At 37.0% G+C, this 15,147-nt stretch overlaps 1 protein-coding gene across 6 annotated transcripts in view; it reads left to right on the forward strand.

Moving 5' to 3' along the window:
* RTTN (rotatin) overlaps nt 1-15,147 on the forward strand; it is a 195,437-nt gene that overhangs the window by 43,949 nt on the left and 136,341 nt on the right. For all 6 annotated transcript variants that reach the window (XR_007721266.1, XM_050767810.1, XM_050767812.1 and 3 more), the window contains 3 exons: nt 11,659-11,784; nt 12,301-12,417; nt 13,352-13,488. Coding sequence is in view for 5 of the 6 variants with exons in the window: in XM_050767810.1 (XP_050623767.1) it covers nt 11,659-11,784; nt 12,301-12,417; nt 13,352-13,488 (380 nt within the window). In the remaining variant the exon portion in view is untranslated. The remainder of the gene's footprint in view (nt 1-11,658; nt 11,785-12,300; nt 12,418-13,351; nt 13,489-15,147) is intronic.

A 15,147-nucleotide genomic window follows, 5' to 3' on the forward strand; every position in this document is an offset into this window, starting at 1 on the left:
TGCTAGGATTACAAATGTGAGCCACTGCACCCGGCCTTTTTTTTTTTTTTTTTTTTTTTTTAAATAGTAACCATCCTAATGGGTGCAAAGTCATTTCCCGTCATAGTTTTTTAAAAAATATATTTATCAAGTTTTGATTATCACTTATACGGTTTTTCATGTCTATACCTTTTCTTTGCTTTCTTTAATTGACTTGTTCTTTTCTCATGTAATCTTTCATTAGTTTCTGTTTTTTTTTTTTTTTTTCTTTTCAACTTTTATTTTAGGGTTGGAGGTACACGTGCAGGTTTGTTACGTGGGTAAATTGTGTGCTGCTGGGGTTTGGTGTACAAGTGATTTTGTTAGCCAGGTAGCGAGCATAGTACCCAATAGGTAGTTTTTTGATTCTCACCCTGTGATATGGTTTGTCTTTGTGTCCCAACCCACATCTCATCTTGAATTGTAATTCTATAATCCCCACGTGTCGTGGGAGGGACCCAGTGGGAGGAGGTAATTAGAATCATGGGGGCAGTTCCCCCTTCCTGTTCTCCTAACAGTGAGTGAGTTCTTATGAGATCTGATGGTTTTATAAGCATCTGGCCTTGCCTCTGCTGGCATTCAGTCTCTCCCCTGCCGCCCTGTGAAGAGGTACCTTCTGCCATGATTGTTTCCTGAGGCTTCCTCAGCCGTGCAGAACTGTGAGTCAGTTAAACTTCTTTCCTTATGTATTACCTAGTCTTGGATATGTCCTTATAGCAGTGTGAGAATAGACTAATACATTCTCTTCCCACCTTCCCTTGTCAAGTAGGCCCCAGTGTCTCTTGTTCCCTTCTTTGTATCCATGTGTATACGCAGTGTTTGTTCCCACTTCTAAGTGAGAATATGCCATATTTGGTTTTCCTGTGTTAATTCACTTAGGATAATGACCTCTGGCTGCATCCATGTTGCTGCAAAAGACATTATTTTATTCTTTTTTATGGCTGAATAGTATTCCATGATGTATATGTACCATATTTTCTTTATCCAATCCACTGTTAATGGGCATCTAGGTTGATCCCATGTCTTTGCTATTGTGAATAGTGCTGCAGTGAATATCTGGGTTCATGTGTCTTTCTGGTAGAATAATTTACATTCTTTTGGGTCTATACCCAGTAAGGGATTGCTAGGTCAAGTGGTAGTTCTATTTTAAGTTCTTTGAGACATCGCCAAACTGCTTTTCACAGTGACTGAATTAATCTACATTCCCACAAGCGATGTATAGGGCTTGGAGTACTATGTTCCCTTTTCTCTCCAACCTTGCCAACACCTGCTATTCTTTCACTTTTTAATAGCCATTCTGACTGGTGTGAGATGATATCTCATTGTGGCTTTGATTTGAATTTTTCTAATGATTAGTGATACTGAGCATTTTTTTCATGTGCTTGTTGACCGTGTGTATGTGTTCTTTTGAGAAGTGTCCGTTTATGTCCTTTGCCCATTCGTAATGGGGTTGTTTTTTACTTGTTGATTTAAATTCCTTGTAGATTCTGGATATTAGACCTTTGTCACATGCATAGTTTGCAAATATTTTCTCCCATTCTGTAGGCTTTTTACTTAGTTGTTGGTTTCTTTTACTGTGCAGAAGCTTTTTAGTTTCATTAGGTCCCACTTATCTATTTCTGTTTTTGTTACAATTGCTTTTTTTTCATCATGAAATTTTTTTCCAAGGCCTATGTCCAGAATGGTATTTCCTAGGTATTTTTCTAGGTTTTTATAATTTTAAGTCTTACATTTAAGTCTTTAATCCATTTCGAGTTGATTTTTATATATAGTGAAAGGAAGGGGGTCCAGTTTCAATCTTTTGAATATGCCTAACCAGTTATTCCAGCACTGTTTACTGAGTAGGGAGTTATTTCTCCATTGTTTGTTATTGTTGTCTTTTCAAAGATCAGATGGTTGTAGGTGTGTGGCTGTATTTTTGTGTTCTCTAACCTGTTCTAGTGGTCTGTGTATCTGTTTTTGTACCAGTTTTGGTACCAGTTTTGTACTGTTTTGGTTACTGTAGCCTTGTAGTATAGTTTGAAGTCAGGCAGTCTGATGCCTCCAGCTTTGTTCTTTTTGCTTAAGTTTGCTTTGGCTGTTCGGACTCTTTTTTTGGTTCCATATGAATTTTAGAATAGTTTTTTCTATTTCTGTGAAGAATGACATTGATAGTTTGATAAGAATAGTGTTGAATCTGTAAATTGCTTTGGGAAGTATGGCCTTTTTAACAATATTGATTCTTCCTATTCATGAGCACAGAATGTTTTTCCATTTATTTGTTTCATCTCTGATGTCTTTCTGCCGTGTTTTACAATTCTCATTGTGATTTGGCTCTGAGCTTGGATGTTATTAGAGTATAGAAATGCTACTGATTTTTGTACATTGATTTTGTATCTTGGAACTTCACTGAAGTCATTTATCAGTTCTAAGAACCTTGGGGCAGAGAATATGGTTTTTTTTTTTTTTTTTTCAGGTATAGAATCATCTGTGAAGAGAGATAGTTTGACTTCCTCTTCCTATCTGGATGCCTTTTATTTTTCTTGTCTGATTGATCTGGCTAGGCCTCCGAATAGTATATTGAATAGAAGTGGTGAGAATTGGCATATTTGTCTTGTTCTGGTTCTCAAGGGGACTGCTTCTGGCTTTTGCTTGTTCAGTATGATACTGGCTGTGGGTTTGTCATGGATGACTCTCATTATTTTGAGGCTTCAATGCCTAGTTTGATGAGGGTTTTTAACAAGAAGGAATGTTGGATTTTAGCAAAAGCCTTTTCTGTTTCTATTGAGATGATCATGTGGTTTTTGTTTTTGGTTCTGTTTATGTGATGAATCACATTTATTGATTTTCATATGTTGAATCAACCTTGCATCCAGTGGATAAAGCATACTTGATCATGGTGGATTAACTTTTTGCTGTCCTGCTGGTTTCAGTATACCAATATTTTGTTGAGAATTTTTACATTTATGTCCATCAGGGATATTGGCCTGAAGTTTTCCTTTTTTGTTGTGTCTCTGCTAGGGTTTGGTATCAGGATGATGCTGGCCTCATAGAATGAGTTAGGGAGGAGTCACTCCTTCTTCATTTTTTGGAATAATTTCAGTAGAATTGGTACCAGCTCTTCTTTTTATATTTGGTAGAATTTGGTTGTGTGTTCATCTGGCCCAGGTTTTTTTTCTGGTTGGTAGGCTTTTTTTTTTTTTTTTTGGATTCCTGATTCAACTTTGGAACACATTACTGTTCTATTCATGGTTTTAATTTCTTTCTGGTTCAATCTTGTAAGTTTGTATATTTCCAGAAATTTATCCATTTCTTCTAGGCTTTCTATTTGGTATGCATAGAGTTGTTCTTAATGGTCTCTGAGGGTCTTTCTGTGGGGTCAGTGATAATGTCACTTTTGTCATTTCTGATTGTGTTTATTTGGATTTTTCTTTATTAATCTAGCTAGTGATATATCAATCTTGTTTGTTCTTTTGGAAAACCAAAATTTGGTTTTGTTGATCTTTTGTGTGAATTTTTGTGTCTCAGTTTCATTCAGTTCAGCCATGATTTTGGTTCTTCTGCTAGATTTCAGGTTGGTTTGCTCTTGCTTTTCTAGTTCCTCTAAGTGTGGTGCCAGGTTGTTAGTTTGCAGTCTTTCTAACTTCTTCATGTAGGCATTTAGCACTATATAGTTTCCTCTTAACACTACCTTAACTGTGTTCTAAAGACTGATATGTTGTGTTTCTGTTTTTGTTAGTTTCAAAGAATTTTATGATTCCTGCCTTAATTTCATTCTTTACTCAAAAGTCATTCAGGTGCAGGTTGTTTAATTTCCCTGTAATTGTATCATTTTTTGAGAGATCTTCTTGGTAATAATTTCTGTTTTTATTGCACTGTGGTCCGAGAGTGTGGTTGGTATGATTTCCGTTTTCTTGAATTTGTTGAGAATTGCTTTACAGCTGAGCGTGTGGTTGATCTTAGAGTATGTGCTGTGTGCAGATGAGAAGAATGTGTTTTGCTTTTGTTGGGTGGAGTACTCTGTAGAGTCTCCTAGGTCCATTTGGTCGGGTGTTGCGTTTAGGTCCAAACTATCTTTGTTAGTTTTCTGCCTCAGTGATTTGTCTAACACTGTCAGTGGGGTGTTGACGTCTCCCACTATTATTTTGTGGTTGTCTAAAACTCTGTAGGTCTCTAAGAACATGTTTTATGTCTGGGTGCTCCAATGTTAGGTGCATATATATTTAGGATAGTTAAACTTTCTTGTTGAATCGAACCCTTTATCATTATGTGATGCCCTTCTTTATCCTTTTTGATCATTGTTGGTTTAAAGTCTGTTTTGTCTGAAATAAGAACAGCAACCCCTGCTCTTTTTTGTTTTCTGTTTGCCTGATAGATCTTTATCTCCATTCTATTACTTTGAGCCTGTGGGTGTCATTGCATGTGAGATGGGTCTCTTGACAGCATATGGTTGGGTCTTGGTTCTTTATCCAGCTTGCCACTCTGTGCTTTTTAAGTGGGGTATTTAGCCCGTTTACATTCAAGGTCAGTATTGATACGTGAGGATTTGATTCCGTCGCCGTGTTGCTGACTGGTTGTTACGTAGACTTGATTGTATCGTTGCATCGTAGTGTCAGTGGGAGATGTATTTTAGTGTGTTTTTGTGGAGGCGGATAATGGTCTTTTGCTTCCTTTCTTAGCACTCCATTGAGTAAGTCAGGTCTCATGGTAATGAATTCCCTTAGCGTTTGCTTCTCTGAAAAGAATTTTGTTTTTCCTTTGCTTGTGAAGCTTAGCTTGGCTGGATACGAAATACTTGGTTTGAATTTCTTTAAGCATGCCGATTATAGGTCCCCAGTCTCTTCTGGCTTGTAAGGTTTCTGCCGAAAGGTCCGCTGTTAGCCTGATGGAGTTCTTTTTATATGTGACCTGCCCTTTCTTTCTAGATGCCTTTTAAGATTTCTTCTTTCCTGATGACCTTGGAGAATCTAATGACTATGCGTCTTGCGGGTGGTCATCTTGAATAGTATCTCACTCGGGTTCTCTGAGTTTCCTGAATTTGCTTATTGACCTGCCTAGTGAGGTTGGAGACATTTTTGTGGAAAATATCCACAAATATGCTTTCCAAGTGGCTTGCTCTCTCTCTTTCTCTTTCTGGAGTGCTGATGGGTGGTAGGTTCGGTTTGTTTACATAATCCCCTATTTCTTGGAGTTTTTTGTTTTTTTTGTTTTTTTTTTAATTTTAAAATTCTTTTTTATTTCTGTCTGCCTATGATGATTCTTTGAGCTCTGAGATTTTTTTCCTCAGTTATGTTATTAATGCTTCCAATTGCATTATGAAATTCCTGTCGTGCATTTTTTGTTTCCAGAAGTTCAGTTTTGTTCTTACTAAAATGTTCGTCTCAGATCTGATCATGGATCAAACCACCATTTTACTGGTTTCCTTGGGTGGGGCTTCAGCCTTCTTCTGTATCTTGTCGAGCTTCCTTGCCTTCCAGCTTCTCAATTCTGTCATTTTAGCCATTTCAGTTTGGTTAGGAACGATTGCTGGGGAGCTAGTGCGGTTATATAGAAGTAAGAAGACATTCTGGGTTTTAGGATTGCCAGAATTCTTACACTATTTTTTTCTCATCTCTGTGGGCTGATGTTCCTTTAATCTTTGAAGTTGCTGTACTTTGAATGGGGTCTTTTGCTTTTATATTATTTGATGCCGTTGAGGGGTTTCCTGTGGAATAAGTTGGGATTAGTCAATTGACTTGGTTTCTGTGTGCTTTCAGGGCCAGAGCTCAGCTCAGCACCCCTGGGCTGTGTGCTCTAACCCTGGGGGTGCACCGAACAGGCCAGTGGCTTTGATTTCTGGTCCTTTGAGGTCAGACACCTGCTGCACTGGAGGAGCTAAGATGTTCCCAGTCTGCTGGCAACAACTTTCCGATGGTGACTGCCCAAAAAAGTGCTCGGGGTGGGGGGCGTGGGGCGGTGCTTTGGGAAAAAGTGCGCTTGTGGTGGGGTGACCATGGCGAGCGGCACCGGCAGGGGAGGCTGCAGGCAAGTGTGCACCAGCAGGGGATGGCTGTGGGTGGCTGTGTGCCTGCAAAAGCGCTCTGACAGGAAGGCAGAGGCTGTTGGCAAAAGACCTATGGTGGTGGCTGTTGGCAAGCATTTTGGCAGGGCAGCTGAGGCTGTGTTGCAAGCTAGTAAGACAGACTAGCTTTTGAGAGGCCAGCAGACAGGGTGGCATTCAGATCAGGTCGGTCCAATCTTGTGGGAAAGATAGCTCTGCTCTTTCTGCTTCTGGCAGCCAACTGAGGCTAAAACCACCTAGAGGAGTATGTCAGGCTTTGGGTGATGGGCACCTATGGCCTTGCCCCAGTGCAGCCATTACTGCGCCAGACCCTCTGGGCTCTGCAGACTGGGGTTCTGTCTCTGGCAACTATTTGGGCAGTTCTCCCTTGCAACTCAAAGGTCTGTGCAGGTCATGGGGTCTCCCATAGCTAGGATCCTAGAGGATCGCTGCAAGAGTGGGCTGCTCCATGCCTGTTGCACTCACCGTTTCCCTAAGAGCTGCTCGAGGCCAGGAACGAGTCCTCTGGTTTCTTCTTTTGTGTTGTTGTGAATTTTAAACATATTTACTTGATAATATTGTTTAGATTATTGTATTAGAATTCTCCCACGTGTTAGGGCTATTGAATCTTCCTTATGTTGTTTATTTTAGCAGATACTGTTAGTTTTGATTTTCAGGTCTTCTTTGGCAGGGTGGCTTTTTCTCGTGATCTCGTATTCTCTAGATTGTGGTTATACGTTTGTTTCTGCATTGCCTTTAGAGATTTGACAGTTAATGATGACATAGCTTGGAAGGGTAATGAAGGTGTATTTTCATTTGTATATGCTGAAATAATAAAAAGAATCAGAGGAGGAAAGATTGAAGATAGTGGGTAGCAAGTAGCTAATTAAAGGAAGCTAGTGCCTCTGAGAGTTGAAGGCGGTGGGACCTTGAACATGATGGCTAATTGGGGTTAGGTGGGCTTAGATATTACAGGAAGTTGCAGGAGCCTCCTTCTATTGAGTCTATTTTCTTTGAGATTGAAAGTGAGATGTTCATTGTGTGAAATGGCTAATATGAGTAGATACTTGGTAATATCAAATAGTAGCATTTTGGGGCTGCATACAGAACTTAGTTGATTGTGTCTGTAATCTTAGCAGGGAGACTATTCTACTTTGCATGCTTATCTTTGGCTAGCTGGCATGGTTTTTGGGAACGTGAACATTGGGATCGATCAAGGGTTGGGATATTTCCTTGCTATTGTGAAGAAGGGAATGCCTGTGGTGCAAGTGAGCTGAGTAGTTGAAATGACAGACTGTAGAACCAAAGGCCATAAAGACTACAGGGAAGAAAGTAGAAGGGTTTATGGACTGGAGGTCAAAGAAGGACTATCTTTCAAGTTGAGTAAGAAGATTAGAAACCTACATTTATGATTTTAGTGGTACAACAAGTGAAAAGAGAAGTGTTCCTCAGTTATAGGGCAGGTGAGTATCATTGAGATAAATAGGTCAAGAAACTAAGATACCTGTATTTGGGATAGTTATTATACCCTGAAATTTAAAATGGTGGAATACGATTTGATGTCTTTCTTGAGGCAGATTTTAAGTAATTATTGGAAATAAAAATTTGGCAGATAGGAAAAGATTTGGTGTAAATTGAATTATTGATGTATATGATCATTTTGGTATATGATGAATTTCAAGTAGGAATTATCTGGATGTTAATTTTTTAGAGGAGTTCTAAAAAATTAACATCCAGATAATGTTTCCTGTCATAGAATGATAGGAAAAAAGGAATGTCAGAAAAAAGGAATGTCAGAGAAGTGTTCCTCAGTTATAGGGCAGGTGAGTATCATTGAGATAAATAGGTCAAGAAACTAAGATACCTGTATTTGGGATAGTTATTATACCCTGAAATTTAAAATGGTGGAATACGATTTGATGTCTTTCTTGAGGCAGATTTTAAGTAATTATTGGAAATAAAAATTTGGCAGATAGGAAAAGATTTGGTGTAAATTGAATTATTGATGTATATGATCATTTTGGTATATGATGAATTTCAAGTAGGAATTATCTGGATGTTAATTTTTTAGAGGAGTTCTAAAAAATTAACATCCAGATAATGTTTCCTGTCATAGAATGATAGGAAAAAAGGAATGTCAGAAATAAATATGTATGTGTCAGTCCCAAATTTGTTTTTTAAAAAATACACTGAATTTGTTAGTAATGTAGAAAATTCTAAATTTTAATATACTACAGTTTTTATAACCAAGTCTCATGCATTTTGTTGCAAAAATTTAAACTGAGAATATTTTTTGTTAGAACTCACTTTATTATCCTAGTTGTAAAAGGGGAGAAAATAGAATGTGAACTTTCATTTAATGTTTTATTTTCTTGTTAACTATTTGGAAATTTATATTAGTTGACAGTGTTCTTGCAAAATATAATTGTGATTTTTCTTTTTCACAAAAAATAGTCATCTGTATAGTGCAATTTCAAAAAATTGATTTTTTAAAAATCAATTTGTGGTTTTAAAAAATTGATACGTATTTATTATCAGGGAGTTATAGTAATCCAAGTCAAAAGCTCCAAATGATGAGATTTCTTGTAGTTAGCCCCTGTGTCATAAAGATATAGTATCTTGGTTTGGATATAAGGATTTGGAAAGGCATTTCACTTTAATTGGCTATGTCTGTCATGTGATATTATTCCAGTGTCTTCTGGTAAATCTCCAAGGCTTTGTTGCAGCTTTACCTAACCTAAATGTAGGAGCATGCTAGTAATTTGTAGGTTACTTTTCCTGAAGAGGCAAGTTAGCTTTTTATTGTAAGACTTAACTTTGAGGATGGTACGGTGAGGAGTTAAAATAACTTTTAAATTTAGGGATGATTAAGTGACCACCACTTCCATGTTACCTACATCTGATATTCATTTAGCAATATTTACTGGACACTTTATGCTAGACTGTAGTGATATAAAGTACAGAAAAGAGCCTTATCAGAGAGCTTACCTTCCGATAGGGGAGAGAGAGAGAAGTATGTAATAATTTAAAAATATTCTTTAAATACATAAAAAGTATGTATGTACGTGTGTGTGTATATATGTATATATAGTTTTCTTTATAACACTGTATATATAGAATATGTATATATATAGTTTTCTTTACAACACTGCATATACATTCTATGTATATAGTGTTTTAAAGAAAATAGTGTTGTAAATAAAATGAAAGGATAAAAGAATAGAGAATGACTAGTAATGTGGACTAAATTTATGTAGGCTGGCTAGGGAGGGAGGGAGAATTTCCAGCTAGAGGAAACAACAGGTGAAAAGCCTCCGCTTTTCAGGTGATAATGTACTTTGCGTGGTTCACGAACACAGAGAAGAGCGGTATAATGAGATAACAGAAAAATGGTACCAGATTGGGTCTGAAAAGTAGGCAGGGTGTCAAACATTATAAAGCTGTAAATTGTATTCTAAGTACAGTGAGATGCAACTTGATCTGTTGATCTTTCTGAAAAGATCACTCTCGCATTGTGGGGAGTGGATTGTAGGTGGTCAGGATGGAAGCAAGAAGACCCGTTCCACTGTAGTAGCCCTGATGAGGTGTGGTGGTGTAGTGGAGATGAAGAGAAGGAAATGAATTTAGGATGCATTGTGGACATGGAGCTAATTGGTCTTGCTGATAATGGGAGTAGGAGATAGAGAGTGATCAAGGATGAATTTCAAGGTTTTGGATTTAGCAGTTGGATTGATGTCCCAAATACGGGATTGTGGATTGGGTAGAATTCTGTTTTGAACCTAAGTTTGACATGCCTTTTTATATCAAATGCAGGTGTTAAGTAGACTGTTAAATATAATAATGCTAATGCTAATAATTTCAATAATAATGATAGCAGCTAACATTTATGGAGCATTTGCTCTATGTATCAAGTACTTTTATAAGTATATTATCTCACTGAATCCTCCTAACAGCTCTGTGAGCTCGGTACTACCTCTTTCTGAAAATGGAGATACTTTGAATTTGTCCAAGGTCGTTCAACTAAAAGTGGTAAAACTGGACTTTGAACCCTGATAGGCTCACTCCAAAGCCCACATTCTTAAGCATTGCACCACACTACCTTTGGCATGTGGAGCCCAGATTAGGTATAAAATTTTCAGTCATCCAGCGTAGAGATGATATTAAAGCCACAAGCCTTGATAGGATCAACTACTGAGAGACTAGGGAAGAGAAGGCCGTCTAGGATCTAACCAGTTAGAAGTTGGGAACAGAGGGAGCCAGGAGTGGAGACAGAGGTGAGAAGGAAGAGTCAGATGAGAACAGAGATGAACACGTTGGATTTGGCATCACTGAGGTCATTGGTGTCCTCAACAAGAAGCTCCAGTGGAATGGTAGGAACCTAAGTCCTGCTGATGTGCATTGAAGAGGACCTGACAAATGAGGAAGTACTGACTGAGGACAGCGAACTCTTGTAAGGACTTGTGGTGGGAAGGAGAGCTGAAAAATGAATTGTTATCAAGAGGGGGAAGCCAGGGCCAGAGACACATTACAATGTGTCATACGGTGATTTGAATAATCATGTGAAGAAAAATAAAGGCGCTGGAGAAAAATAAGACGATTTTAGGGAGTAAATCTTGATTTCAGAAAGGGATAGTCACAGTTTAGATGGTAGGTAAGTATCTTAAGGAAGTAACTGACAGCTGTTGCTAAACTTTAGGGCTGAGGCTTTAGATCTTTGAAAAGCTTGTGATACGAAGTCGCTGTCTGTGGCATGAAGTTAATAGTTGAAAGAAAAATAATGTATGCAGATGCGTATATGAGTGTATGTATGTAACTTTTTGGCCTTTGAATTGTTGGTAATAGGAAGTAGAAATTTGCAGAATGAATAAAAGTAGTATTCATGTAACTCGTTATTGTATATTTACCTTCTATATTGTATTTAAATTCTATTAATATTTCAAGTAGCTTTTTTTCCCCTCTCACCTTAAATAGCTGCTAACAAAATATTATTCTCCATCACATATTGAGAAAAAAATTTCTGATAGTTACTCTAAGTGATGCTTCCAAGTAATTGTATTTTAGGTACATAGCTGTATTGATGATAACTTTATATAATCATATATATATCACATATACAGAATACAAATATATAGTATATAAATTATATATAAAATGTATATTATCTATAAAATGTATAAAATATATATTCTATATATAGAATATAAATATATATAGTATATAAAGTTATGTCTCTCATAACTTGAAGTCCCTGAAGTCCTTTCATGTTGAATTTTTCTTTCCCAACCTTTGTAAGTAAAATGCAAATACCTTAGGATAAGTTTCTTATTGTGTTTATGTCCTTTGTGTCTATCATGATGAATAACTTTAAGAGATTATAGTTGTCTCAGCTGTTTGTTTACTTCATTTATCATGATTATGCTTGTTGGCAGAAGGTAACATAATATGTATCTCATACAAACTAAGAAACTGTTAGGAGAATCTTTTTCATTCTCTATTGTTAAAAAAAAGTTTCAATGAAGTAAAAACGAAAATAGAAATTGGATTGTAAACAGAAGAAAGATGGATCTTTTGGAAAAATCAGTGTTGCTAATTTAAAAATACTTTTTAATATTATTTTACAGGAATGTTTAGGTGTCCATAATGTCACTAAATCTGTGTCTTCACTTTGCAATGGAATTCATTTTCTACTTCATCCAAAAGTTCTGTATGAAATCTCTGTATTTGGCATTCAAGACCCCAAAAGTGAGGTATGACGTTAAAAATAAGTGAAAATACTCCTGTAATTTAGATACTCAGCTAAATCAAGGTGATATGCTAATACAGTTTAGATAGCATGGTGAGAAACTGAAAAGAAACCTGTCTTTGGTACATTGGTTCACTCGAAGTGTTATTTAAATAAAAATAAATGTTACATAAAATGTGGCAATAAAAATACAGGACACACATGATTTCAAAAAATTCAGATCAGTTTACTTACATTTTTCATCTAAGATGTAGAGAACTATGCAGTACAGGTAGTAAGCAGATTATTTCAGTTAGGGAAATTTTTACTCAAGGGACAAATGTACATTAAGGTAAGAAAGTAGAAATCATTAAGGAAGAAAAACAGAACAGAATGTAAGATGATGCTATGGAAATAAGAACTTTTGAAAGAGATGTTAATTATAGCATCTTTCCAGATGTTATAAAATGTTACAGGTGTGTCAGGTGACCTAGTGGGACATCTCATTTGACTGGTTTGTCGCGTCTGTGTTGTTGAGCAGGTGAACACTGCTGCCAAGGCCATTCTGTTATACCTGCTTCAGGGACGACTGATGATGACAGCCCTGACCTGGAACAAGTTTATTGAGTCTCTGTGTCCTGTCATTCCAATACTACAGGTATTCTGTGAAATTCACTTTTTATGATACCATTTATCTTTGGCTGGGTGTCATTGATTTAAACACATGCAAACAGCAAAACTGTCATGTTGTGAGAGAAATGAAGAGAAGCTGTGAAGGCGCTGGGGATAAGTGAACAGCAAGTGGGTGGCTGTCTTGTTTCTGGCAGAAAGTTAAACAAGGATAGCCAATTTGTCTGTATATATTTTATATATCTGGGTGGGAGGTTAAAAAGTGAGGTGCATTCACAGCATTGACTGTGAAAAATAGAACTCAACCTTATATAAAGGCCTTTAGGCAGAGCTAACAGTGCTTTTTAAGCAGACCTTACATAACAACTAACTTGCCTCATGAATTCTATCCATGCATATATATGATTAGATTGATACCTTAATTAACATGCTCCTGGAAACAGCTTTTTTTTTTTTTTTTAAAGCAATCCTTCTGGACGTTAAAGGAGTCAGGTTTCTGTCTCTTTTGGATGAAAAGGTGGAGTTCAGAGGTGCCATCGTAAGCACAGTCCTCTTTTAGAAGAGAGAGCCTGGACCTTGTGCCTTGAGACTCACAGGGTCCTATTCCATGCGTGTAGCCTTTAGAGCACTCCGTCTTCTTAGGGTGGGGATGGGCTGAGGATCTGCGAGGTGCTTCACTGAGGAGAGGTGCTGCTGTTAGAATCTTAGAAAATAGAAAGATCAGCAAGTGTCAAGAAGGTTGGCATGTTTTCCTGAAGTTCTCCTGTATGTATGTGTATTTTCTTTTAAATACAGTTTTATTTAGGCTCCTTAGCTCATAGAGGTTATTTTAAAAAATAACTATTCAACTGAATCGACAGACATTTATGAGTTGCTGATAGGACAATACAATTCTTATTTTCAAGTTGAAAAGTTATGTATATAATTAGACAATAACTTCTCTTTAAAAACAAATATATTAGGGCTATGCCGACACAGAAGATCCTTTGGGTAACTGCATTCTCCTTCTAAGCAAAGCAAGTTCTGACACAGAAGAGATTCTTCCGTGTACTACCCGATTAAAGTCCATGCTGCGACTTTTGCTAGTGAAAAAGCCATCGTGAGTACAACATAATCTTGTGAACATCAAAGATTAATGGAAACATGCTAAGAAAGTATAGTAACTATATATAATTTGAAACAAAACTAAATAATTTTTAAGGAGGGTGGTACTCCATTACTAGAGGAAACTAATGCATGAAACTAAGCAGATACAAGGTCTTTTTTGTACTTGCTGACTTTCATCCATTTTACAGCCAAGTTATTCCTTGCCAGATCAGCCTATGTTATAGGACTGCTACTAAGTGCTGCTCAGTAGTGCCCTAGGCAAGTTGGAGAGCCATGGAGATAAATAGATGGTAAAAATTATAGTGCTTTCCCATCTTCTCTTTAGAAATTGTTAGTCTCCCAGAGTGATCCTTTTGTAAAAATCTGTTCTGAATATTAAGTTTTTTGTAAGTGTAGTAGGCCAGTTGTCTCATATACCAGAGTTATGTAGATATTTTAATCCCATGTAGCTGTGTTCTTACTTGGGAAACTGAAAATGAATCCTTTCTTTGACCGCCATTAATGTAAGCATTGTTTTAGTTAATGAAAAGAAGGAGAATGATACTGTTTTTTTTTTCCGTCTCTGTCATTGCAACATGAATCTTTTCTATTATTATTTTTGGTAACAGTGGTTAGATTTTCCCTTACTGAAAAAAGAAAAAAATGCTTAGAGTCAAGATGGATAAGCAGGGCTAAAGAGGAATAGTTGGTTGAAAAGGCTAGGAAGAATGGACAGACATTCTTCTGACAATGGATAATTTGTGTTTCCCAAAGCTTACATCAGGAAAATACAGCAGCTTATTTATAGAGAGATCATTGGACTGAAAAATAAGGAAGTAGGTGGAAGTTAACTAAACCATTAAGAGCATAGAAGAAGGAAAATTATGGAGTCTTTAGAATATCTCTGCAGTATAGAGAGTAGTGTTATGGGTGATACAGGTAGAAGTAGGGCAGAGGGAGTTAATGTGCTTGTGTTCTCAGGGGTTGTCTTCTACACGTGCAGAAAGGCTCTTCCCTGTTAATTAACGTGCTAATGTGGTACTCTTGACTTGAACAAACCCCCAATTTGGAGAATTAACACAATAGGGGTCATTTCACAATAGGAGCTCAAGGTCCTCAGGTTAATAAAGACATTCTAAGGTAGGACATCCCCAGGAGTGTAGTGCAAGGCAAGGCCAGATCTTTCTTTGGGTAAGATAATTCTCTATTATACAGAACTTAAAACAATTCAAATGACATATTTGTTTTCCTTATTGTATTAATTCTGCCCCATCCCACCAACCCATCCATAAACTCCATGAAGACAGGAACCCTGTCCACTGGCTAATCTTGTATTCTTAGAACTTCATAGAGTACCTTATACATAAATACACAGTCATGCGTTGCTTAATGACATGGATGCATCCCGAGAAATGCTTTGTTAGGTGATTTTGTCCTTGTGTGAACATCATAGAATGTACCGTACACAAAACTAAGTAATAATAACTTACTACATACATACCTAAGCTATATCATATAGCCTATTGCTTCTAGGCTGCGAACCTGTACAGCATGTTACTGTACTGAACACCGTAGGCAGTTGTAACACAGTGGCATTTGTGTATCTAAACATAGAAAATGTTTAGAAAAATATAGTAATATAATCCTGTGAGACCGCTGTTGTATATGTGAT

The sequence above is a fragment of the Macaca thibetana genome, chromosome 18, assembly GCF_024542745.1.
Source record: "Macaca thibetana thibetana isolate TM-01 chromosome 18, ASM2454274v1, whole genome shotgun sequence".
Lineage (NCBI taxonomy): Eukaryota > Metazoa > Chordata > Mammalia > Primates > Cercopithecidae > Macaca > Macaca thibetana.